The sequence below is a fragment of the Mustelus asterias genome, chromosome 8 (assembly GCF_964213995.1).
Source record: "Mustelus asterias chromosome 8, sMusAst1.hap1.1, whole genome shotgun sequence".
NCBI classification, from domain to species: domain Eukaryota; kingdom Metazoa; phylum Chordata; class Chondrichthyes; order Carcharhiniformes; family Triakidae; genus Mustelus; species Mustelus asterias.
In genome coordinates, this window is record NC_135808.1 from 21,092,707 (window position 1) to 21,118,059 (window position 25,353).

Consider the following 25,353-nt stretch of genomic DNA (forward strand, 5'->3'; position numbering starts at 1 on the left):
CCAGAACCAGGAATCACAGTCTGAGGATTCAGGGTAGACCATTTAGGACGGAGGTGAGGAGACATTTCTTCACCCAAAGAATGGTGAGCCTGTGGAATACATTACCACAGGAAATAGTTGATGCCAAAACATTGAATGCATTCAAGAGGCGGCTGGATATAACACTTGGGGCGAAGGAGATCAAAGGTTATGGAGAGAAAGCAGGATTAGGCAATTGAGTTGGATGATCAGCCGTGATCGTAATGAATGGCGGAGCAGACTCAAAGGGCCGAATGGCCTCCTCCTGCTCCTATCTTTGATGTTTTTATGATTCTATGTTAATCTAATGACAATGCCACTATGTTACTGCCTCACTCACCTTCATGGCAAATTCAATCGATGCACTGTCAGAACGTTGACCACGAATGGGAACTGAGTGTGACCTCATCACCTGCGCCCACATTGAGGGACTAACTCTTTTTTTAAAATGCACCCAAAATTGGATCGAGTTGCAATGACTTCACTTACTGGATGTTTCAAAAGCTGTTACTGCCATGTAGAAGTAGTGTCCCACCAGATCAGTCTTATTTGTCGAAGATTGGATCTTTTTCAATAGCATTTCTGTTTCTAGGAAAGATTCAACCTCTCCGCCCTTGATCTATAAGTGAAAATCAATGTTCATATTATGCAACTACACTTCAGTGCACTTATTTGTCGGTAACAAAGGCAGAAATGTGAGTTTGAGCAACAGATGTGCTGACACAGTGGGTGATAATGCAGACGAACATTAATTCCAACCTGCGTTCAATGGGACAATCCAGTAATAAAGTTTTGTTTCTACTTCTCATAAGTTAAATTTTTAAAAACTTTTTTTTTCATGAGTCACAAGTAGGTTTACATTACCACTGCAATGAAGTTACTGCGAAAATCCCGCTAGTCGTCACACTCCGGCGCCTCTTCGGATACACTGAGGGAGAATTTAGCACGGCCAATGCACCTAACCAGCACGTCTTTCAGACTGTGGGAGGAAACCGGAGCACCCAGAGGAAACCGACACAGACACGGGAAGAACGAGCAGACCCCACACGGACAGTGACCCAAGCTGGGAATCGAACCCAGGCCCCTGGCGATGTGAGGCAGCAATATTAACCACTGTGCCACCGTGCCACATAAGGTACTTATTGCTGGCCAACGCCGAGTTCTGAAGATGCGCAATGGGAATATTCTCACATTCAATTGCTGCTCCAGTCCCCGAATGAAGGTCCGGTCGTTCATTTGGTCAATAATTCCAAATCTCACGTAAGCCATCCCTTCCACTGCCTTACCATATGTGTGCCTTTAACAAATAAGGGGGAGTCAAACTGACTGAAAATAAAATGGTCATTTAACAATAAGTGTGTCTGTTGAGACACGCAGGCTAAACATTTAGTTTTACTTCCTAGCTTGTGGCTTGTCCTGTCATCTCAGCCAGGCAGGGTGCCATTTTTTTTCAAAGTAACTTAGCAGGTGGACAAAGCTAATTTGAATTTCCCAATTGATTACAGAGTTATACAACAATCAACGGATCTAAGGAAAATTGGATTGCAGAAATATCACTAGAATTTGGATTGTAAATAACATATAAGCTTCTGGGGTAGTTAATGAAGGGATAGAGTACAAGAACAAGGAGGTTATTCTGAATTTACACAAACACTAGTTCGACCTCAGCTGGAATATTGTGCATAGTTATGGGTTCCACACTACAGGGAGGATATGAACGCATTGGTGAGAGTGCATGGAACCCACATGGGGTTCCAGGATAAGAATCATAGAATCCCTACTGTGCAGAAGGAGGCCATTTGACCCATCGGGTCTGCGCTGACGACAATCCCAACCAGGCCTTTCCCACAACCCCGCATATTTACCCTTCCAATCCCCCTCACATTAGGGTCATTTTAGTGTGGCCAATCAACCGAGCCCACACATCTTGGGACTGTGGGAGGAAGCCGGAGCACCCAGAGGAAACCCACGTAGATACGGAGAGAATATTCAAACTCCTAACAGACAGTGACCCAGCTGGGAATCGAACATGGGTCCCTAGCACTGTGAGGCAGCAGTGCTAATCACTGTGCCACTGTGCCGCCCGAGAAACTTCAGTTACGAGGACAAATTGGAAAGGTTGGGACTGTTCTCCTTGGAGAGAAGAAGTCTGAGAGGAGATTTTATAGAGGCTTTCAAAATCATGAGGGGCTGGACATAAAAGATTGGAAGAAGCAGTTCCCACTCGTAAAAGAATGGAGAACGAGTGGGCATAGATTTAAAGTGATTTGCAAAAGAAGAAAATGTAATGTGAGAAAAGCCTTTTTCACACAGCGAGTGGTTGGAGCCTGGACGTTTTGTGGAGGCAGGTTCAATCGAGGTATTCAAGAGCGTATTCGATGATGACTTGAATTGATACAATGTGCAGGGGTACAGGAAAAGGCAAGGCTATGGCACCACGTCATGATGCTGAGCCAGTGCAGTCACTGTGGGCCGAATGGCCTCCTTCTGCGCTGGAACAATCCTGTGATTCTGTCTGCTCCAAAAATCAGTTACCAGTAGGGCAATTGCAATTTAAAGGTCGAAAGTCAAAATTGTTGATTTATTAGAGTCACAAGTAGGCTTACATTAATACTGCAATGAAGTTACTGTGAAAATCCCCTCGTCGCCACGTCGGTACACTGAGGGAGAATTTAGCATGGCCAATGCAGCTAACCAGCACGTCTTTCGGACTGTGGGAGGAAACCAGGGCACCCGGGGGAAACCCATGCAGACACGGGGAGAATGTGCAAACTCTGCACAGACAATCACCCAAGCCGGGAATCGAACCCAGGCCCCTGGCGCTGTGAGGCAGCAGTGCCAACCATTGTGCCACCGTGCCACCAATCAAGATCGCTCAATGTTCCCCAACTGGCTGCATAAACATTTAGCAGATGCAGAAGTCTAGTGAGGAACATCTTTGGTTTTATAATATCGGAGTAATGTCATTAAAAGGCATATAAAGCATTTAATTTAAAAAAATTGGTTTGGGGCATTTACACAGTCCACAGTCATTAAGAAACTAACTGAAACTTTCTTTAAAGAATCGTCTGGGAGAACAGTTTGCGTATCAGAAAAAAAATGGACTTTCATACTGTTGAGTGTAGAAAAAAATCCCACGAGGATATGTCCTATTATCTACTTTACGTGGAGTTACAACAACCACTATTCCACATCTGATATCACCATAAAATACAGAGAAATGATTGGGATAAAATGAACACAAATAAATGAGAGCAAGAATTTGCATCAATTCCATGCGATTAATGTAATGAAATTGAACCTTCTAACAGAGCATTTGCCACTGAACTATAAAAAGCGATGTTAGTTTATTTATTAGTGCCACAAGTAGGCTTACATTAACACTGCAATGAGGTTACTATGAAAATCCCCTAGTCACCACATGCCAGCACCTGTTCAGGCACACTGAGGGAGAATTTAGCATGGCCAATGCACCTAACCAGCACGTCTTTTGGACTGTGAGAGGAAACCCACATGGGGAGAAAATGCAGACTGCGCACAGACAGTGACCCAAGCCGGGAATCGAACCCAGGTCCCTGGCGCTGTGAGGCATCTGTGCTAACCACTGTGCCACAGGGCCGCCCATCATTACACATGATGAACAGGACCACGACGCAGGGTTTAAGAAACATCCGAAGGTGGAGGGTGGTTGTGGGGACAGAGAGGGGTTGGAGGGGGAAGCAGAGAGAGCCCAAAACAGCAGTGTATGCTAAATTTCCAGAAGTCGTCATTTGCTAAGAATATTTCAAAATCTGCATTTCAACTTGCTCTTCTGTCTCGACACCAGTTTTACAGATTGGACGCATATTACAAAAGCAACCTTTCATTTCTGTCCCAATAATATCAACAACAGTAGCAGTCATTGTACTTGTACTGTTTTATGACAGAACGCTTTCTTACTTACCGTGCTGAGATGTTGAATCTGAACTTATCACTTGTATTCAGATAAAACATTACCTCCGCCTTCACCTCGACCTTGAAACTAGGCAGAACTAAGAAACATGATTTACTCAAACATAACCGACGACATTCTGAGCGATTGGACACAGTGGACAATACAATCCTTCAGTACCAGTCTGGTCCCACCGGTGGGGCGGGACGGAGAATTTGACGGATAATCCAAGGGTTTGTTGACAATGGAATTTCCAGCCCTGGGACGGGCTGGACGAAAAATCTAGTGCAACCAACAAAGCGTGCAGAGAGTTTATCCTCATCAGTTAATGTGTTACCCACAAGATTACGAGCGACAATTGTAACTTTTTAACCATACTGTAAATCTGTGCGGTATCAGATGACCAGTCGAATTTACCTCCCATTGTAGTTGGGAGAAAGCATCTTATGGGGAAGTGTATGAGATGAAGCCCACCTAACGTTGCCCGGCTAATACTATAGGCACAATGTGCTTATTTACCAGGGTGCGTTATATCCTATTTGAAGAGTTCTGCTATATTCCAAACAGGAACACATTTCTATCAACAAAATGTACAGAAAACATACTGAATTTGTTCCGAATATGAAACACATTGGCAATGGCGATGCTGGGGTTAAAATGGCCCTGTAGGCTATGCCTTTTTGGGAAATTAGCTTAATGGCTGCATAAAATATGACATGAAACTTTTTGATATATTAATTTATCTTCCAATGAAATTCCTCTCAAATTTCAAAAGCAACAATTTTAAGACAATTGGTTAAAGATGCCTGCCGTAGGTATCATTACTCCAGTGGACATAAAACAAGTGACAAAGCATATTTATTACTGTTACAAGTAAGGCTTGCATTAACACTGCATTGAAGTTACTGTGAAATTTCCCTAGTCGCCACACTTCTGCGCCTGTTTGGGTCAATGCACCAAATCAGCATATCTTTCAGACGGTGGGAGGAAACCGGAGCATCCGGAGGAAGCCCACACAGACACGGGGAGAACGTGAAAACTCCACACAGTCAGTGACCCAAGCCAGGAATCGAACCTGGCGCCCTGGTGCTGTGAGGTAGCAGCGCTAACCACTGTGCCACCGTGCCACCCCACTGCAGCAAGGCTTGTTTGTTTAACATTCGCACTAAGTATTCATGTGACTTAGATAACCTCAAAGCAGATACCATTTGCTGTTCAGCCGATACTTGATTTTTAACCCTGTAAAGTTAATTATGATGTGATTTTTAATATAACCAGGTCACCAGCCAGATCGGGAGGCTAACCCTCCTCAGGGCAGAAGGCAGATCAGACGAGGAGTAAGTGTGGAAGCGGTCCCAGTTCCTCCTGCCTTCCTCTCACGCGGGTGGAAGTGAGAATTAACCCTGGGGACTTTACGCATTGGCAGTGCAGGCCATCTCCGTACATAAAGATAGGGAGGCAGAGAACTAATTGGCTTAATGAAACTCTTCATTTTCTTCATCGACTTTTGATATATAGTTGACAGCAAAAAAAAATGCCTTGATCAACAACATGGGGTAAATTTATAGATATTTTAAAGCCTTCCAAATATAACTTAAATACTTGGCAACTGCAATTGATTCATGCATTTTTGTTTGAATTGTGCATATAATGGAGATTACCAAATTCCTTGACCTCAAATTGTGTAGATACCATGGACATTGGTGAACCATCGAACTCTGCCTCAATTCTCCAATAGCCAGGCCTGTTGAGGAAAGGTAACCAGAACATTCTTCAGCGTTTATCTCTGATTTATCTTACAAATGGTTATACACCACTGATAAAAAATAAACAGTGAAGATATGTGCATAATGTAGAAACACTCGACGGAAGAATTGCACCTGTCACCGGGATGTTCCGGTTCCGCTCGCTCCAGTTTGCACATTCTCCTCGTGTCTGTGTGGGTTTTCTCCGGGTGCTCCGGTTTCCTCCCACAGTCCAAAGATGTGCGGGTTAGGTTGATTGGCCATGCTAAAATTGCCCCTTAGTGTCCTGGGATGCGTACATTAGCGGATTAAATATGTAGGGGTATGGGGGTAGGGCCTGGGTGGGATTGTGGTCGGTGCAGACTCGATGGGCCGAATGGCCTCTTTCTGTACTGTAGGGCTTCTATGATTTCTATGATTTCCAGGAGCACCGTCTGTCTATGACGATCCCCACGGCAAGTGGATCCGAAAAGTTTACACCCCCCCATTGGAATTTTCCGATCCCGTCGCTATCAATGCTTTTTTTCCCCCCGTTGCCGGCGGGCAACCCGGAGAATTGGAAAATCATGCTGGCGGGAACGCCCGCCAAATGTTGGCTATTGTTTGCTAACGCCCGTTATGAATTTATATCCGTTACATTTCTGCCTGTTTTCCCACTATGGTTGCTTTGACTTGCATCAACGACTGACAAGCAGGTGATCAGGTCCTGGGCTCGGACAATTCATCCCACGGCTGGCCTTCCATTATCTCCTGTGGAAATTTACAGGGCGCAGGTCAGGAGTCATAGAGGTTTACAGCATGGAAACAGGCCCTTTGGCCTAACTTATCCATGCTGCCCTTATTTTAACCCCTAAGCTAGTCCCAATTGCCCACGTTTGGTCCATATCCCTCTATACCCATCTTACCCATGTAACTGCCTAAACGCTTTTTGAAAGACTAAATTGTACCCACCTCTACTACTACCTCTGGCAGCTTGTTCCAGCCACTCACCCCCTCCTCTGTGTGAAAAAGTTGCCCCTCTGGACCCTTTTGTATCTCTCCCCTCTCACCTTAAACCTATGCCCTCTAGTTTCAGACTCCCCTATCTTTGGGAAAAGATATTGATTATCTAGCTGATCTATGCCCCTCATTATTTTATAGACTTCTATAAGATCACCCCTAAGCCCCCTACATTCCAAAGAAAAAAGTCCCAGTCTATCCAGCTTCTTCTCATAACTCAAATGCGATTGTTGGCGATTGTATGGAGTGTGATTGATGAGTGGATCTCCGACAAACATACAAATGCACCAGTCAGGAGCAGGAGATGCTCATTCGAGCCAGTTCCACCATTTGACATGACAAATTGGATTGCGCCCTTAACTCTACAGATGTGAAGCTAACTGGCCTGTAGTTTTCCACTTTGTGGCTCCCTCTTTTCAGAAAGGGTTAGATTCGCTGCCTGGAATTTTCTGGCCGTTCACACCGGCGGGATTTTCCGGTCCCGCCGTCAGCGCAACCCCGCCCGCGTGGGGTGATATCAATGGGAATGTCCACAAGCAGGAATGGCGTGGCTGGGAAGCTGGAGAATTATACCCAAAATTATATATCAATTTGTGGAAGGATCTAGGGAACTATGGAAGATTGGGTCCAATGTACCTACCAACACTGCAGCCACTTCTTTTAGGACCTGAGCAAACAGGCCTGTTGACCGCTGAGCCTTTATTTCTAATAGATTTCTGGGCACACTTTTCCTTGTGATTGAAATTGTTTTGAGTGCCTCCCTCCTTTCCACCTTTTGATTTGCAAGTATTTGTACAATGTTATTTCCCTATCTACAGTGAAGATTGGCACAATACATCTGGCCAACATTCCCACCATTCAGTTATTTCCAATTATAAATTCTCCAGTATCAAATAAACACCTTTGCTATCAGAGCAGGTCGAAGGCTAGGAATGCTGCAGCATGTAACTCACCTCCTGACTCCCCAAAGCCTGTCCACAAGGCACAAGTCAGGATTGTGATGGAATACTTTCCACTTGCCTGGATGAGTGCAGCTCTAAAAACACTCAAGAAGCTCGACACCTTCCAGGCCAAAGCAGCCCACTTGATTGCTCCCCCTTCCACAGACATTCACTCCGTCTACAACTGAAGAACAGTGGCAGCCGTCTGTACCATCTACAAATGCACTGCAGGGACTCACCAAGATTCTTTAAGCAGCACCTTCCAAACCGACGAACACTACTACCTAGAAGGACAAGGATAGCAGATCCCTAGGAACACCACCACTGGAGGTTTCCTCCAAGTAACACACCATCCTGACTTGGAAATATATCCATTCCTTTACTATCTCCGGGTCAATATCATGGACCTCCCTCCATAACCACACTGTGAGTGTACCTACAACCCAAGAGTTGTAGCAGTTCATGAAGGAGGTACATCACCACCTTCTCAAGGGAATTCGGGATGGGCACTAAATGTTGGCCTCGTGAGCGACACCCAAATCCCATAAACAACTTTTCAGAGAACAAAGAACAAAATTACAGCACGGGAACAGGCCCTTTGCTCCCCCCCCCACTCCCCCTTCCCCCCCACCAAGCCTGCACCAACCATGCTGTCCAACTGAACTAAAGCCCCCTACCCTTCCGGAGGTCATATCCCTCTATTCCCATCCTATTCATGTATTTGTCGAGACACAGCTTAAAACTCACTACCACATCTGCTTCCACTACCTCCCCCAGCAGCGAGTTCCAGACCACCCTCTGTGTAAAAAACTTGCCTTGTATATCTCCTTTAAACTTTGCCCCTCGCACCTTAAACTTCTGCCCCCTAGCAATTGACTCTTCCACCCTGGGAAAAAGCTCCTGACTATCCACTCTGTCCATGCCCTTCATAATCTTGTAGACTTCTATCAGGTCGCCCCTCAACCCCCATCGTTCCAGTGAGAACAAACCAAGTTTCTCCAACCTCTCCTCATAGCTGAATGCCCTCCATACCAGGCAACATCCTGGTAAATCTTTTCTGTACCCTCTCCAAAGCCTCCACATCCTTCTGGTAGTGTGGCGACCAGAATTGAACACTATATAATTTTAATGGAACTGGGCGAAAATCTAGCAGTTCACGAATTTGCTCGGAGGTCATTTCTGCCTTACTTGTTCGAGCAGCAGTGCAGTGAGCACTTGAAGTGCAATGAACAGTAGGCCTGGAGGAATTTGCAGCTTCCCTTTTCTTTGCGATTAAAAATGGGAAGTGTCAAAAGTTGCATTTCTCGATTATTGTTAAAACTCACTTTGCGATATCCGGGATCTTTGTTATCAGAGTCTGCCCGATTTTCAAGTGCATTAATTCGCTGGGAAATTGCATATCCCTCGAGTTCTGGTGGGAGAGAAGGGATTTCAATGCATTCATGTTTTGACTTCAGTGAAGAGCCCGTCCGCTCGGAATGGTCCCATTCCTGGCTCGAACCTGGACGGCAGTGAAGGCTGTTGCCCTCGACCTCTGCCGCAGTTATGGTTCTGAAACCAGAAACCCACCTTCCCCCCACCTTTCCCCCTCTCCCCCAAAGAGAACGCAGAAGGAAACCCAAGATAGATGTTAAGTCTATAATACTTCAGATGCCATTGTTACTTGAAATCAAATTGTTAGTGAGATGCATCAGGACCCTTGGGCGGCACAGTGGGTTAGCACTGCTGCCTCACAGTGCCAGGGACCCGGGTTCAATTCCAGCCTCAGGCCACTGTCTTTGTGCAGTTTGCACGTTCTCCCCATGTCTACATGGGTTTCATTCGGGTGCTCCGGTTTCCTCCCACACTCCAAAAATGTGCAGGTTAGGTGGATTGGCCATGCTAAATTGCGCCTGAGTGTCCCAAGATTTATGGGCTAAGGGGATTAGTGGGGATAGGGTGGGGGAGAGAGCCCAGGTAAGATACTCTGTCAGAGGGTCGGTGCAGACTTGATGGGCCGAATTGCCTCCTTCTGCACTGTAGGGATTCCATGCTCTATGGTAAACAGGAAGAAGACAACATCTTAAGGCAGGAGAGGCATGGCTTTATTTCCGCAGAGGCGCAGGTTACGATTATTATTCATTGTTCTCTTTGTACGACACTGATTATGAATGAAACAGGGCATTTTACAGCACAGAAAGGGGCCCTTCGGTCCATCTTGTCTGTGCCGACCATCGATCTATTCTGATCCCATTTCCCAGCACTTGCGCCATTGCCTTGTCTGCTATGGCATTTCAAGTGCTCATCTGATCGGAGAATGATCATAGAATCCCTACCTTGCAGAAGGAGGCCATTTGGCCCATCGAGTCTACACCGACCACAATTCTGCCCAAGTCCTATTCCCATATCCCCGGTCTCTGCTGGTCTCCCTGAAACGAAGGGTCAATTTAGCATAACTAACCCGCCACATCTGTGGAGTGTGGGACCCAGAGGAAATCCACGCTGACGCAGGGAGAATGTGCAAACACCACACAGATGATGTCGGAATTGAACCCGCGTCCCTGGCGCTGTGGGGCAGTAGTGCTAACCACTGTGCCGCCCCTAAATACTTCCAAAAGGTTGTGAGGATTCCAGCTTCTACCACCCTTTCAGGCAGTGAGTTCCAGATTCCCACCACCCTCTGGGTGAAAACATTTTCCTCAAATCCCCTCTAAATCCCCTGCCCCTTATCCTAAATCTATGCCTCCTGGTTATTGATCCCTCTTCCAAGGGGAAATATTTATTTCTATCTACCCTATCTATGTCCATCATAATTTTATGCACCTCAATCTGCTTCCCCACCCCCAGCCATCTCTGTCCCACGGAAATAGGACAGAAACTCTGTTATAAATCACCAAGCAGTCATTGGAAATTGAAGTAATTACATTTGTTTCTGCAAGTTGGGGACAGAGTTAAAAAGAGTGTGACAGAATATGCAAATGTACTTACATATATTGTGATTCTAATCGTCTCCTCCACTGGTCTCATATAGTGGTCGAGTGTAAAGATCCTGTAACTCACTACAATGTGAAAGAAAACAAATGGGGTTCCACTTTCATTTTAAGCATTAAAGGGAAGTGCATTTGAATGAAACACGGCAGTTACCAGGTTAGAAAAAGAAAGCAATATTTTTTGTCGCTGCCTCACAGCGCCAGGGACCCGGGTTCGATTCCCGGCTCGGGTCACGGTCTGTGGGGAGTTTGCACGTTCTACCCGTGTCTGCGTGGGTTTCCTCCGGGTGCTCCGGTCTCCCCCCACCGTCCAAAAGACGTGCTGCTTAGGTGCATTGGCCATGTTAAATTCTCCCTCCGTGTACCCAAACAGACGCTGGAATGTGGCGACTAGGGGATTTTCACAGGAAATTCATTGCAGTGTGAATGTAAGCCTAATGCACTAATAAATAAACTAATAATTAATTTAAATTTAATTTAATTAAAGCTAATTTAATTAAAGCCTTTAATTTAATTCAAGCCTAATACACTAATTTTAATTTTATGATTTGGATATCATAGAATCCCTACAGTGCAGAAGGAGGCCATTTGATCCAATACCAATCTCACCCAGGCCCTATCTCCGTAATCCAACGTATTTACATCACTAATCCCCCTGGTACTAATGGGTAAGTTAGCATGGCTAATCAACCTAACCCGCACATTTTTGCACTGTGGGAGGAAACTGGAGAACCCAGTAGGAACCCACGCAGACACGGGGAGAATATGCAAACTCCACACAGACAGTGACCCAAGGCCGGAATTGAATCCGGGTCCCTGGAGCTGTGAGGCAGCAGTGCTAACCACTGTGCCACTGCATGGCCCTGAGATATAGGATCAATCTTTTTTTGAAATATTAGTTGGATAGGGTGGCCTCCAATCACCCGCACCATGACTTAGGTCACTTATTACTACCTCCATAATGTTGACCAAGGATGTGCAGGTTAGTTGGATTAGCCAAAGTAAATGCACTGGTTTATGGGGATGGGGGTGTTGGGGGCGGGGCGGGGGGCGGGGGCGGGGGGCGTCTAGGTCGAATATTCTTTCGGAGAGTCGCTACAGACTCAATGGACCCAAGAGCCTCTTCCTGCACTGTAGGGATTCTATAAAACATCACCATCTTTGGGTCAGCTCATTGGATCCTGTGGATCTCCCAGATCTCTGGTCTCCACCAAGTCTGGATTCTTAGGGATTCATGCTTATATTCTCCATGTCTCCAACTTCGAAAACCTTAGAATTGCTTCCTTAAATGTCTTCCCCTCTTCCCTCCTGCAAGATGCCCTTTACAAGTCTGCTTCTTTGGCGGAGCTCTTGGTCACTGATCTGACATTGAGTGATGACAAAGCATGTTTCTGTACAATATCTCGCGACCATTAGCTGTTGTTGTCCCATGATAGAAATTATGGGGACTGACTGGTGAAATGGTGAGTTATTTCTCAATAATCTAAAGCCAGATAGATCCGATCAGCTGTCTGTTAAAGGTCTTCTGTGGAAGAGAACAGAACAGAAAATGATGAAAAGAGGTGGCTGAGGAAGATGGAGAAAGGCCTGTGAACGAGGTCATCAGTTTAAATTTGATGCAGAATATTTTCTTTATGTCCATTCCCATTCATGGGATGTGGGTGTCGCAGGCTGGGCCAGGATTCTTTGATCATCCCTAATTGCCCTTGAACTGAATGGCTTGCAAGTGCATTTCAGACAGCATCACAGAGTCAACCACTGTGCTGTGGTCTGGAGTCAATGTAGGATAGACTTCCTGCCTGAAAGGAACATTTGCAAACCAGATGATTTTGCTTTTGGTTTTATGGTCATTATTAGACCTTTAATATCTATTTTTTTTAAATGAATTCAAATTTAACTGTGTTTTTTATTTATTTGTGGGACCCAACCATCGCTGGCTGGCCAGTATTTATTGCCCGTCCCTAGTTGCCCTTGAAACTGAATGGTTTGCTTGGCCATTTCAGGGGGCAGTTCGAGTCAACTACATTGCTGTGGCTCTGGAGTCATGTATAGGCCAGACCAGGTAAGGATGGCAGATTTCCATCTGTAAAGGACATTAGTGAAGCAAATGGGCTTTTCCGACAATGGTTTCATGGTCATCAATAGATTCTTAATTCCAGATTTTTTAAATTGAATTTAAATTCCATCATCTGCCATGGCAGGATTTGAACTCGGGTCCCCAGAACATTCGTTGAGTTTCTGGATTAATGGTCCAGCGATAATACCACTAAACCATCGCCTTTCCATGCTGGGACTCGAAATCCCCATGCTGGGATTCAAAACCTGGTCACCAGAGTATTACCCGGGCTCTCCGGATTACTCGCCCAGTGACAATACCACTGCGTCACCACATCCCCCAGAGATCACTCAAATAGTACATTTTGGAAGGAAGAATGGGCAAGATTATATGAATTCATTGTAAAATTTGGAAGGGAGTGCAGGAATAGGGAGACTTGGGGAGTGGGTCAGTATGGGATGTGGTGGTGGATAGAGAGGGGGTGGTGGTTGCGTTTAACATAATGAGCAGGTATTAGGCGGTGGCAGGACACGTGGATAATACTGTCAACAAGCTTACAACCTTCTTGTCTTCATGATTGGAAACAAGTACATGTGCAAGGATGTGATGGTTGAATATTTTCAATCCAAAGTTACGCCCCAGCTGCCCAATTGTGTCTGCTTCTGGGTGCCAGGATTTAAGAGCCATTTCAAGGCCTTGAAACAAGTCCAAAGGAGGTTTACCGGAATGGTCCAAGGGGCGAGAGATTGCGGTTGCACCGAAAGACGAGAGAATGTGTGATTGTTCTGCTTAGAACGGACCACGTTATGGAGAGAAGTGATAGATTATAAGGGGTTATAAAGATTGTGAGAGGGGAGCTATAAATATTGTAAGTGGATTATAAAGAATTACCAGAGATCAGATGAATGACTAAAGAGCCAACAGACAGATGTGGAAGATTGTTTTATACAGCGTTTTCTTATGGTCTGGAACGCACTGCTTGCAAAGCTGATGGTCGTAGATTAAATAGTACATTCCAGAAGAGCATTGGATATCTCCTTCTGTACTTAAGAAAAGAGGGCGCTGGGGGATAGGGTATGAGGGGAAAGAAGGGTATGTGTATCTTAGTAGATCAAATTTTGAGTGAGTTGGCATGGGCATGTCTGTCCAAATGTTTTGCTAGCTAAATTTATGATTGGTTATACCTTACATTCATTCATGATGAATACAGCCAGGTAAATGAATTTCACTGCATCCTGCTAGGTTACTGAGTAAAGTCAGTTTTCACACTCGTGTGATGTGGAATGTTACAGTCGTTATTGAAGTATTCTGATTTCTCCCATAGACTGTCATTGAATTCAGTCAAGTATCATACAATCTCTATAGTGCAGAAGAGGTCATTTAAAACCTTGGGTCTGCACCAATTCTCCAATAAAGTATCCGACCCACGCCCTCTCCCCACTCTATCCCTGTAACCCCACACATTCACCATGGCTAATCCATCAAACCTACACATCATTGGACAATAAGGGGCAATTTGGCAAGGCCAATCCACCTAACCTAATCTTTTGACTGTGGGAGGAAACCTGAGCATCCGGAGGAAACGAAAGCAGACACAGAGAACATGCAAACCCCACACAGGCAGTCGCCCAAGGCCGAAATTGAACCCGGGTCCCAGGAGCTGTGAGGCAGCAGTGCTAAATATAGTGCCAAGTGACCAAACTTTCACACAAGAACTAACTTCACTAAATAGCACAACCTCAGGTTGAAGGGGACAATCCTTTAAATCAGAGATGAGGAGGAATTTCTTCAGCCAGAGAGTGGTGAATCTGTGGAACTCTTTGCACAGAAGGCTGTGAAGGCCAGGTCATTGAGTATCTTTAAGGCCGAGATAGATATGTTCTTGATTGACAAGGGGATCAGGGGTTATGGGGAAAAGGCAGGAGAATGAGGATGAGAAAAATATCAACCATGGTTGAATGGCGGAGCAGACTTGATGGGCCGAGTGGCCTAATTCTGCTTCTATGTCTTATGGTCTAAGTGCCAGCTGATAACGCATCCATTGACGAGGATATTAAGAAATGCTTCTTTTCAATCTTTGTGTTATCTTTGGGTGTCAGAAAGTGTCAAAAAACAAGTACATTATTGGATAAGAACCTGGTGCTTCTTACTCTTCACTCAGCTGTAGCATCTGTCTCTCCTTTTGGACATTGTTAAATTAATGTAAATATTGAAACATGCGTATCATTGCGTTACTCACCGACTTCATTGGGGGTGTATATTGGTTTATCAGTCTGAATGAATATGTATCCCCTTTTGGACGAGAGCAGGATGGGAACCATTCGCCTTTCTGGAAACAGTTCCGCGCTTTCAGCAACAAGAGAAAGGTACTTCACTCTACGTGACCAGATGTTAGCACTCTTGATACGATCAGGACGAGTCTGCGGGTTTGATACAGGAGATTTCAACAGCTGTACAACTGGTTCGTGCATTTATGTTTTCTTATTTATTTATTAGTGTCACAAGTAGGCTTACATTAACACCGCAATGAAGTTACTGTGAAAATTCCCCAGTCACCACACTCCGGCACCTGTTCAGGTACACTGAGGGAGAATTTAGCATGGCCAATTTGTACTGCCTTGACTCACATCATGCCCCATTTACAGTGTGACACCGTCATTGACAATGTGCGACAGCAACAAGAGCTGGTTGCACATCCATCACGCAAACCTGCCTCCCATCCATTGACCCCGTCTACACGTCCCGCTGCCTTGGAAAGGCAGCCACCATAATCGAGGACCCCACCCTATGGACAATCTCTCTTCCACCTTCTTCCATTGGGAAAGAGATACAAAAGTCTGAGATCACACACCAACCGACTCAAGGACAGCTTCTTCCCTGCTGTCATCAGACCTTTGAATGAATCTACCTTATATTAAGTTGATCTTTCTCTACAGCCTAGCTATGACTGGAACACTGCATTTTACACCCTCTCCTTTCTGTCCCCCGATGTATTTTATGAATGGTATGTTTTTCTGTATCATGTGCAAGAAACAATATTTTTCACTGTGTACCAATACATGTGACAATAATAAATCAAATCAAATCAAAAAGCTAACCAATAGCCAATCTTGCTCTCACGCCCATATGGCCGCTCTTGCCCTGTGGCAATGTTCTAGTGAATCACACCATAAACTTGAGGAACGCAATCACATCTTCTGATTAGGCACTTTACAGCCTTCACGACGTAAGATTGAGTTCAACAACTTCAGATCATATATTGTCTCCTCCATCGTAACCCCCATTTTAAATTCATTTGTTTTAGTTTCATCGACTCTCACCCCTCCCCAGCCAGGGTTATTTGTCATTGTTTTCTTCTGCTGTGCTTGCAGGCATTACTGACCCTTATTCTGCTATTATCACATTTTACAATTGAACCTTTATTCTACTACCAGCAACTTCTTTATTCATTACCACTACCATAAACGCTCTCTTTGTGGTGAACCACTGTTAAGCTTATTGCCTGTGTGTGTGTGTGACATGTCTGGGCATGCCCCTGCCAGCCCTGTCTGAGACTCCTCCCCCCCCCTGGTCCAGGTATAAAGGTGACTGCTCCCCACCCCCCTGCCTCAGTCTCTGGGCCAGTTCATCAGCATGGGTGTGCTCCAAGTCTTTTGCAAATAAAAGCCTATTTGTTCCAGCATACAAACTAGTCTTTGCTTGATCTTGCCTTGCACTCATGGCATCTTTCCCAGTTCTCACCTACACCTGACTTTTTATGCAACTGCCCCTGCCTCAAGCGCCTCCGAGACAGTATGAAATCCATAATCTCCCTCCCTCCTTTTAATTCTAAGAGTCGTAAGTGCTCAATATGTTAACACTGTTTCTCTCTCCACAGTTGCTGTCAGGACTGTCGAGTTAACCCCCTTTATTTATATTATGGTCAATAGCTTGTTATGTGCTAACTTTGGCCAGCCAGTGTCTCACCACTTCCAGGGAAGATGACACCAATGTGTATGATACACCAATTTCTCGGGCATAGCAAGTGCTGATGCTCCCTTTAGTTTTGGCTTAGGTAACTAATTCCTTGTGCTCACTTCCCATAGAATGTCGAGAATGTGGGCCTTGTATGCTTTGCAACTCCCGATAATAGCGTTAGACAGAAAATGCAATTCACTGCATTTAACTATACCAGTTGTATGAATTTGCAGCTATAATGAGAGATTGTATAAGCTAGGGTTGGTTTCATTGGAACAAGGGAGGCTAAAGGGCGACCTAATTGAGGTGTGCACAATTATGAGGGGCCTATACAGGATAGACAGGAAAGACTTATTTCCCCTCGCTGAGGGGGTCAGTTACCAAGTGGCGTAGATTTAAGGTGATTGACAGAAGGATTAAAGGGGGCATGAGGAAAAACCTTTTTCACCCAGATGGTGGTGGGTGTCTGGAATTCACTGCCCAAGTTGGTGGTTGAGATTGGAATGGTCAACTCATGGAAAAGGTACCTGGATCTGTATCTGAAGTACTGGAACCTGGGAGACGATGGACCAGGTGTTGGAAAAATTGATTAAAATGAGCTAAGTGTTTATTTCATTCTCGTTTTTGGCTGGTGAAGACACAATGGGCTGAATGACCTCTTTCTGGACAGTGACTTTTCTATCCTTCTATGGCATCTGTTACATAGAAACATAGAAGATGGGAGCAGCAGGAGGCCATTTGGCCCTTCGAGCCTGCTCCACCATTCATTATGATCATGGCTGATCGTCCAACTCAATAGCCTAATCCCACTTTCTCCCCATAACCTTTGATCCCATTCATATATATCCAGCCGCTTCTTGAATACATTCAATGTTTTGGTATCAGCTACTTCCTGAGATAATGAATTCCACAGGCTCACCACTCTTTGGGTGAAGAAATATCTCCTCACCTCTGTCATAAATGGTCTACCCTGAACCCTCAGACTGGTTCTGGACTCCCCCACCATCGGAAACATCCTCCCTGCATCTCCTCTGTCTAGTTCTGTTACAGCTGATGTTTGGCAGCTGAAACTACATAAATTTATTTCAGTTTGAACACAGAAAGTAATCCTCTCCAGTTTGATCCTTTTGGAAACTCAAAAGTTGAGTCTGCATGTTCTCCCCGTGTCTGCGTGGGTTTCCTCCGGGTGCTCCAGTTTCCTCCCACAATCCGAAAGATGTGCTGGTTAGGTGCATTGGCCATGCTAAAATCTCCCTCAGTGTGCCTGAACAGGCGCCAGAGTGTGGCAACTAGGGGATTTTCACAGTAACTTTGTTGCAGTTTTCATGTATCCTACTTGTGACGCATAAATAAACTTTTAACTTTAATCGCACTGTGGTGGAATAGCTGCCAAAGACATCAAGCTTGGCAAATAAGTAGCTGTTCCCCTTTGCTTATTTTCTGATCCAGTCTATCATTGCGTATGAGGACAGAGTAAGATTGACATAGTAACGGCCTCGGACTTTGCCACACAGCAAAATCAAAGCAACATGTGGTTGTGCTTCACTTCAGTTGATCATGTTGATGCTACTTACAATTATATTTTTAATTTGACGGTACTCATTCGCGGCGTTTAGCTCAAAAATAACTTTGTCTGAACAATGCTTGTACGTCACCAGGTCGAACAAATAAACTTCTATTGTGAACGGCTTTTCAGCCCCGTCCAACTGAATGGCGACAGTCTCCTCCATCCCGTCGTGAATGATGTTGGGGGCAGTAATTAAGTAGCTAGGGAAACGGAGAAGTGAAAAAAACATTTTCGTCAATAGGCAATGTGGAGTCCTACACTGCATAACACACACACACCCACACACACACAGAGTCAGACACGCACACCCACACACACCCACACACATATACGCAGAGAACTCTGGCGGCAAGTGTTGCCCACATTACCAGTGCTTGTTGAGGGTTTCCACTACAGAAGCCCCTAGAACCATAGAATCCTACAGTGCAGAAGGAGGCCATTTGGACCATTGAGTCTTCACTGACCACAATCCCACCCAGGCCCCATCCCCTCAACCCCATGCATTTACCCCAGCTAGTCCCCCTGACACCAAGGGGCAATTTAGCACGGCCAATCCACCTAATCTGCACATCTTTGGACTGTGGGAGGAAACCGGAGCACCCGGAGGAAACCCACGCAGGCACGGGGAGAACGTGCAAACTCCACACACTCACCCATGCCATGAATTGAACCCAGGTCCCTGGAGCTGTGAGGCAGCAGCATTAACCACTGTGCCACCCCAAGGTTAGGTTAGGACTTACAACATTGGAGAACTGCCGTGAAAATATCGCCTTACATTTCCCAGCTTCTCCACACTTGAAGTAAATCTTTCCAATGCTCGGTTTTCTGTAAAATCCAAATCAGCTCACTATCTGGGAGCTTATAGAAATGTTAATCTTAGTTGGGGAACTGTGAGATCAGCAGGTAAATAACAACCGATCTAAGTGAACGGCTAGGCTTTAATATCGAGGATAACTTTTTTTCTTCTTCATGTCGGATGAGTCCAGATCAAAATCGATTCGTAATTGAACAACTTTGCAATTGTTAAAAGAAAACGTTGTAATTGTAGGGAACCTAGATTGGAAATGAAATAAGCCCACTCTGCAGTTGAAATGAATCCACAATGGAATTGAGATAAACCTACATTACAATCAAAATAAACTCACATTGGAATCAAAATCAGCTCACATCGTAATTGAAAGTAACCCACCTTGCAATGGAAAGAAACTCGCAGTTCAGTTGAAATAAACCCACGTTATAACTGAAACAAACTAAGAGGTGATCTTATAGACATCTATAAAATAATGAGGGGCATAGATCAGCTAGATAGTCAATATCTTTTCCCAAAGGGAGGGGAGTCTAAAACTAGAGGGCATAGGTTTAAGGCGAGAAGGGAGAGATACAAAAGGGTCCAGAGGGGCAATTTTTTCACACAGAGGGTGGTGAGTGTCTGGAACAAGCTGCCAGTAGTAGTAGTGGAGGCGGGAACAATTTTGTCTTTTAAAAAGCGCTTAGACAGTTGCATGGGTAAGATGGGTATAGAGGGATATGGGCCAAATGTGGGCAATTGGGATTAATTTAGTGGTTAAAAAAAGGGTGACATGAACAAGTTGGGCCGAAGGGCCTGTTGCCATGCTGTAAACCTCTATGACTCTAAACTCACAGTTCAAGTAAAACAAACCCCCCATCCCGCCCGCCACTGGAATTTTAGCAGGTGATTTGCGGAGAATGTGAAACGCCATTGACGGTCGGGCAGGAATTTCCGGCTTTTAGACCAATGCGGCTGGAGAATTCCACCCAGAGTATCACAGAATTGTTATGGCACAAGAGGAGACCAATTTTCCATTCGGTCATGAGATCGTCACTGGCTGGGCCAATATTTATTGCCCATTCCTAATTGCCCTTCTGCTGAATGGCTTGCTAAAGCTACTTCAGGCGGCATTTAAGAGTCAACCACATTGCTGTGGATCTGGAGTCACATGTGGGCCAGATCAGGTGAGGATGGCAGGTTTCCTTCCTTGGAGGATATCAGTGAATGAGATGAGCTTTTATGACAATAGGCAATGATAATGATTTCATCATCATTATTAGACGTTAAAATCCAGGCTTTTATGACTTCAAATTTCAAACCAGCGTCCCGAGAGCAATGCTCTGGATCTTTCTTTATTATTGTCCAGTGACAATACCACAACGCCATTGCTTATCATGTCTGCATCTATTTTCCAAATCAGCATTATGACTTAATGCCGTCCCTTGCCTTTTCCCATTCTTCTGCGCATAGCTTCTATTAAAATACCTATGGTAATGCATTTTTGAATGCCTTGATTGAACCTACATCCCTCACACTTTCCAGAAATGCATTCCAAAATCGAAACACTCGCTGTGTGAAAAGGTTTATTTTTCCACACAGCACATTTGCTTTTTTTCAAACCACTTTAGACTTGTACTCTTTTGTTCTTAAAAAGTTTACACCCAGGAACAGTATTTCCCGATCTACTCAGTCGAGCCCCTTTAATATTTTGAACTTCTCGATCAAATGTTCTCGCAGACTCCAAGGAGAACAGTCCCAACCTCTCCAATCTATCATCAAACTGAAGTTTCTTATCCCTGAACACATTAATATAAACCTCTTCAACACTCTCTCCACTGCATTGATGTCCTTCCCATAGTGTTCCGCCCACAACTGTACACAGTACTCCAGTTGACTTGTAACTGGTGTCTTGCATAAATTCAGCATAACCTACTTGTTATTGTACTCTATGCCCTTGTTAATAAATTCCAGAACATTACATGCTTTGTTGCTTGATGGCTCCACCTGTCTTGCCACCTCCAATGATTGATACACTTCTACACCCAGGTCCCTCTGCTCCTCCACCTCTTAAACATTTTAACCATTTTTTGCAATAACTGAAATAAACTCACTTGGAAATTGCAATAAACTGACATTGTAATTGTAATGAACTCAGATTGCAATTGTAATAGACAAACATTGCAATTGTTATAAACCCACAATGCAATTGTAATACCTCACGGTGCAATTGTAATGCACCCACATTGCAATTGCAATAAACTTACATTGTATTTGTAATAAACCTGCATTGTAATTTTATTAAATATACATTCGCATTGTAATAAACTGACATTGCAATTGAAATAATCCTGCATTTCCATTGTAATAAAGTCACATTGCAGTTGTAATAAAGTCACATTTCAATTGTAATAAACTGACATTGCAATTGTAATGAACTCACGTTATAATTGTGTTACGATTCCAATTGATGTTACAACTGGATGGGAAGATTGTAGAATGGAACCCTAACTCAAAAGACCGTAAGGTTTATTTCTTTTATTAAATGTGAAAGAACAATGCTGTGGGGTCACTAATTAGATTTTACAACAAGGAAAAATATTTGTTAAACTTACATTATGGACAATATTACAATACTCCTTTCCTCCGTGTGTGTGTCCCCCCCCCCCCCCCCCCCCCCCCCGCCTTAATTTGACAATTGCACATCGGTTTTAAGAGTAACACAGATGACAAAGTACATTTGAAGCTACAATGGTCTCATTGACACACAAAGTCCCTTTGACTCACACAAAATGACTGTGGTCACATACACACTTCGCTCTCAATGCAAACCAATGTCTGTACATCTCTCCTCAGGATCCCCCAGATGATTGACAGATGAGAGTTTCCAAATTCCACCCCCAAAAGTCCTAAAGTCCTCTCTCGTGGCAATGCTTTCCTTTCATTGCGTTCCGAAACCCAGTCTAAGATTTTCAAATGAAACTTTTAAGCAAAGCTTCTGCTCCACTTTTAACAGTGAAGCAGAGCCAGATTTTACACCTCCCCATTCAGGATTCCTTTGTCTCGGTTGACTTCCATTGTTACACAAGCTCTGATATTCAGCCAATATTGTCTTCTCAATTACTTTAATTTTGTTTCACAGACTGGAGCAAGACATCGCAAACTTTAGAATTACTTTAGAAATCTGGGGCCCGATTCTCCCATTGTGACCCCCGACCTTTGTGGCGGGTCAGGTCGGGAGAAGCGCGTGTCGGCCATTTCACGAGTTCCCCGCGAGCATTTATGACCCGTGTGCATCTCCCAACCAGATGAAAATGGCAGAGTTCTGGTGGGAAGTGAAGTCAGTCACTTGAATGTGTTTAACATATATTTTAAATGTGTTTTAAATGTGATTATCGGGCCTGGCACGGAACTTGCTGGGCCCGATAGCATCTCCCACCCCTCCAGGGGTACTTCATTCCGGCGGGGTTTAGAGTAGCTCCCCATGTTCGGGGAACTAGCTGGAGACCCCGGGGCAGTGAAGGGGGGCAATCGGGGCCCCCCAGGGGGTCGGGTGGCAAGGGGTGTGGTGGCCCCTGGGCAGGGGCACCCTGGTAGTGCCAGCCTGTTCCTCCTGGCACTGTCCAAGGGGCAAAGTGCCCATGCCCAGGGGACACTTTGGCACTGCCCACCGTACATCAGGCAGTGCCAAGAGGGGGCCTATTGTGAGCAGGGGCCAGGGCCGACTGGTGGGGGTGGGGAGGTCCTGCTGCCACTCTGCATGGGGATCAGACTGAGCTGGAGGGAGGCCAGCGATTGGGGTGGGTTGGGGGGGTGGGAAGGTGGTCTGCTGGGGGGGAGGCCTGCCTCCCAGGGGTGGGGAGAGGGTGTCTAACCCTGGAGGGGGTTCAGTGGACCGGGAGGTCTGCCGGAGTGAGGGGGGTGGGGAGATCGCCACTGCTGGAGGGGTGGGGGCGGGGAGGGGAGGTGGGCAGGGGAGGTCAAGGCTGGCCCGGGTATTGTTGCAGGGGCCGCGATCGGGCTGGTCAGCCAACTGGGAGACTGTCAGATCGGGGCCACTGCGCATGCGCAGAGTTAGAGAACTGTCAAATTCTGGCATGAATAGGCCCCCCCCCCTCCCCCCCTCCTGGGTTTTTAATGAGATTCAGGATTGTGACCTCTGCAGTGCACAGAGTGGGGAGATTCAGGTCTGAAGCTGCAATGAAAAATCAGTCGTGATCTAGAACTGTTTTCCCACCAATTGAGCACTATTGGGAGAATCCCACCCCCTCTCCCTAATTTCTCACCAGCCAATTACTTTGCAGCTTTGTCTGTGATGCCCATGAACCATATCCTGTTCTATTTCCAGGTCTCTGAAGCCAACCGTCCTTTGTTTCTCTGGAGCCTGTTTCCTTGCACATTACTCGATTATTCGTGGTTTAAGTCGAGTTGGGAGATATTTCCTCTCTGGCTTCCTATCTGCAACTGTTCCGACTTTCAGTTGAAAAGAAACTGAGAAGTCTCCCTTCTCTGGGAAGTGACCTCCTGTTGCTAAGCAACACCTTACTTCTATTTTTTTCGTCACATGGTAGCCCTCTCTAAGCACAATAGAATCCCAGTTGAAATTGATACCAACCCACACACAGAGAAACACCTTTGTCCAGCATGAATCTAGCCATCGGTCTCTTCCAGCCACACAAACATTAATTTAGACCCACCTAAAACTATACCTTTTTTCCAATGTTTGCCCATTCAAATATTTTTTTAAAATGAACATTGCTTTCCTAACAATTAGAATAAACCTGCATTGCTATTATAATTAATATTACAATTGTAATAAACCAGAATTGCAATTTAAGTAAACTCACATTACCATTGCAATAACCCAAATTGCAATTATATTACACCCACATTGCAATTGTAATAAACCCATATTGCAATTTTAATAAACCAACATTACAATTGAAATAAACAAACATTGCAATTGTTACAATTTATATTGTAATGGTGATACACCCACACTGCAATCACAATAAACTCGTATTACGATTGCAATAAACCTACTTTGCAATTAAAAATAGAAACCCTACAGTACAGAAGGAGGCCATTCGGCCCATCGAGTCTGCACCGACCACAATCCCACCCAGGCCCTACCCCCATATCCCTACATATTTACCCACTAATTGCTCTAACCTACGCATCTCATAATACTAAGGGGCAATTTTAGCATGGCCAATCAACCTAACCCGCACATCTTTGGACTGTGGGAGGAAACCAGAGCACCCGGAGGAAACCCACGCAGACACAAGGAGAATGTGCAAACTCCACACAGACAGTGACCCAAGCCGGGAATCGAACCCAGGTCCCTGGAGCTGTGAAGCAGCAGTGCTAACCACTGTGCTACCGTGCCCCCGTACACCCACGTTGTAATTGAAATAAACCCACATTTTAAGTACACCCATTAAATAGGGCAAGTACAACTCCATTTTGGAAGACTGACAATATTATGTAAGTTGTCATTTTTGCCAGTTTTATTATGGTTTATTCATTATTAATGGGAAGTGACCTCTTCTAACCTACAAGAAGACTCATTTAGGCTCATTTTGGTGTTCAAATTCTGTTGAAGCTCAGAACTGTCAAATCAGCAAAAGAAACTAAATAATAATCCTTGCGTTTAGATGATGCTTCGTGCGGGCTCTGGAATTCAGAACCAGTGCATTGAAGTGCAGTCGCTGCTGTGTCGCAGACAATTGCAGCAGTTGATTTGCATAGATGAAGACTCCACAGTCAGCATATTTCAGTGCTGTTAGTTGACGGACGAATATTGGCCGGTCAGGACACTGTGCAGAACTTAGCTGGACTACCTCAGTTACTACCTCGGTCTCTTTTTCTGAGGAAGGATGTTCTTGCTCTCGAGGGAGTGCAGCAAAGGTTTACCAGGCTGATTCCGGGGATGGTGGGACTGATGTATGAGGAAAGATTGTCTGAGTTAGGATTGTTTTCACTGGAGTTCAGATGAATGAGTTTGGGGGGGGGGGGGAATCTCAGAGAGACTTATAAAATTCTAACAGGACTAGACAAGGTAGATGCAGGGCGGATGTACCCGATGGTGGGGGTGTCCAAACCAGGGGCCACAATCTGAGGATTCAGGGTGGACCATTTAGGACGGAGATGAGGAGACATTTCTTCACCCAAAGAGTGGTGAGCCTGTGGAATTCATTACCACAGGAAGTAGTTGATGCCAAAACATTGAATGTATTCAAGAGGCGGCTGGATATAGCACTTGGGGTGAATGGGATCAAAGGTTATGGGGGAGAAATCAAGATTAGGCTATTGAGTTGGACGATCAGCCATGATCATAATGAATGGGGGAGCAGGCTCGAAGGGCCGAATGGCCTCCTCCT

The 25,353-nt window shown here is 45.1% G+C and overlaps 1 protein-coding gene across 1 annotated transcript in view; it reads right to left on the reverse strand.

Annotated features, from left to right (window-relative positions):
- Positions 1-25,353, reverse strand: part of LOC144496913 (complement C4-like) — a 124,421-nt gene that overhangs the window by 98,644 nt on the left and 424 nt on the right. The window contains exons 2-9 of the mRNA XM_078217530.1: positions 18,191-18,383; positions 14,899-15,079; positions 10,602-10,672; positions 8,960-9,045; positions 5,611-5,693; positions 3,962-4,049; positions 1,210-1,315; positions 508-637 (exon numbers count right to left, since the gene is read on the reverse strand). Of these exons, the coding sequence (XP_078073656.1) occupies positions 508-637; positions 1,210-1,315; positions 3,962-4,049; positions 5,611-5,693; positions 8,960-9,045; positions 10,602-10,672; positions 14,899-15,079; positions 18,191-18,383 (938 nt within the window). The remainder of the gene's footprint in view (positions 1-507; positions 638-1,209; positions 1,316-3,961; positions 4,050-5,610; positions 5,694-8,959; positions 9,046-10,601; positions 10,673-14,898; positions 15,080-18,190; positions 18,384-25,353) is intronic.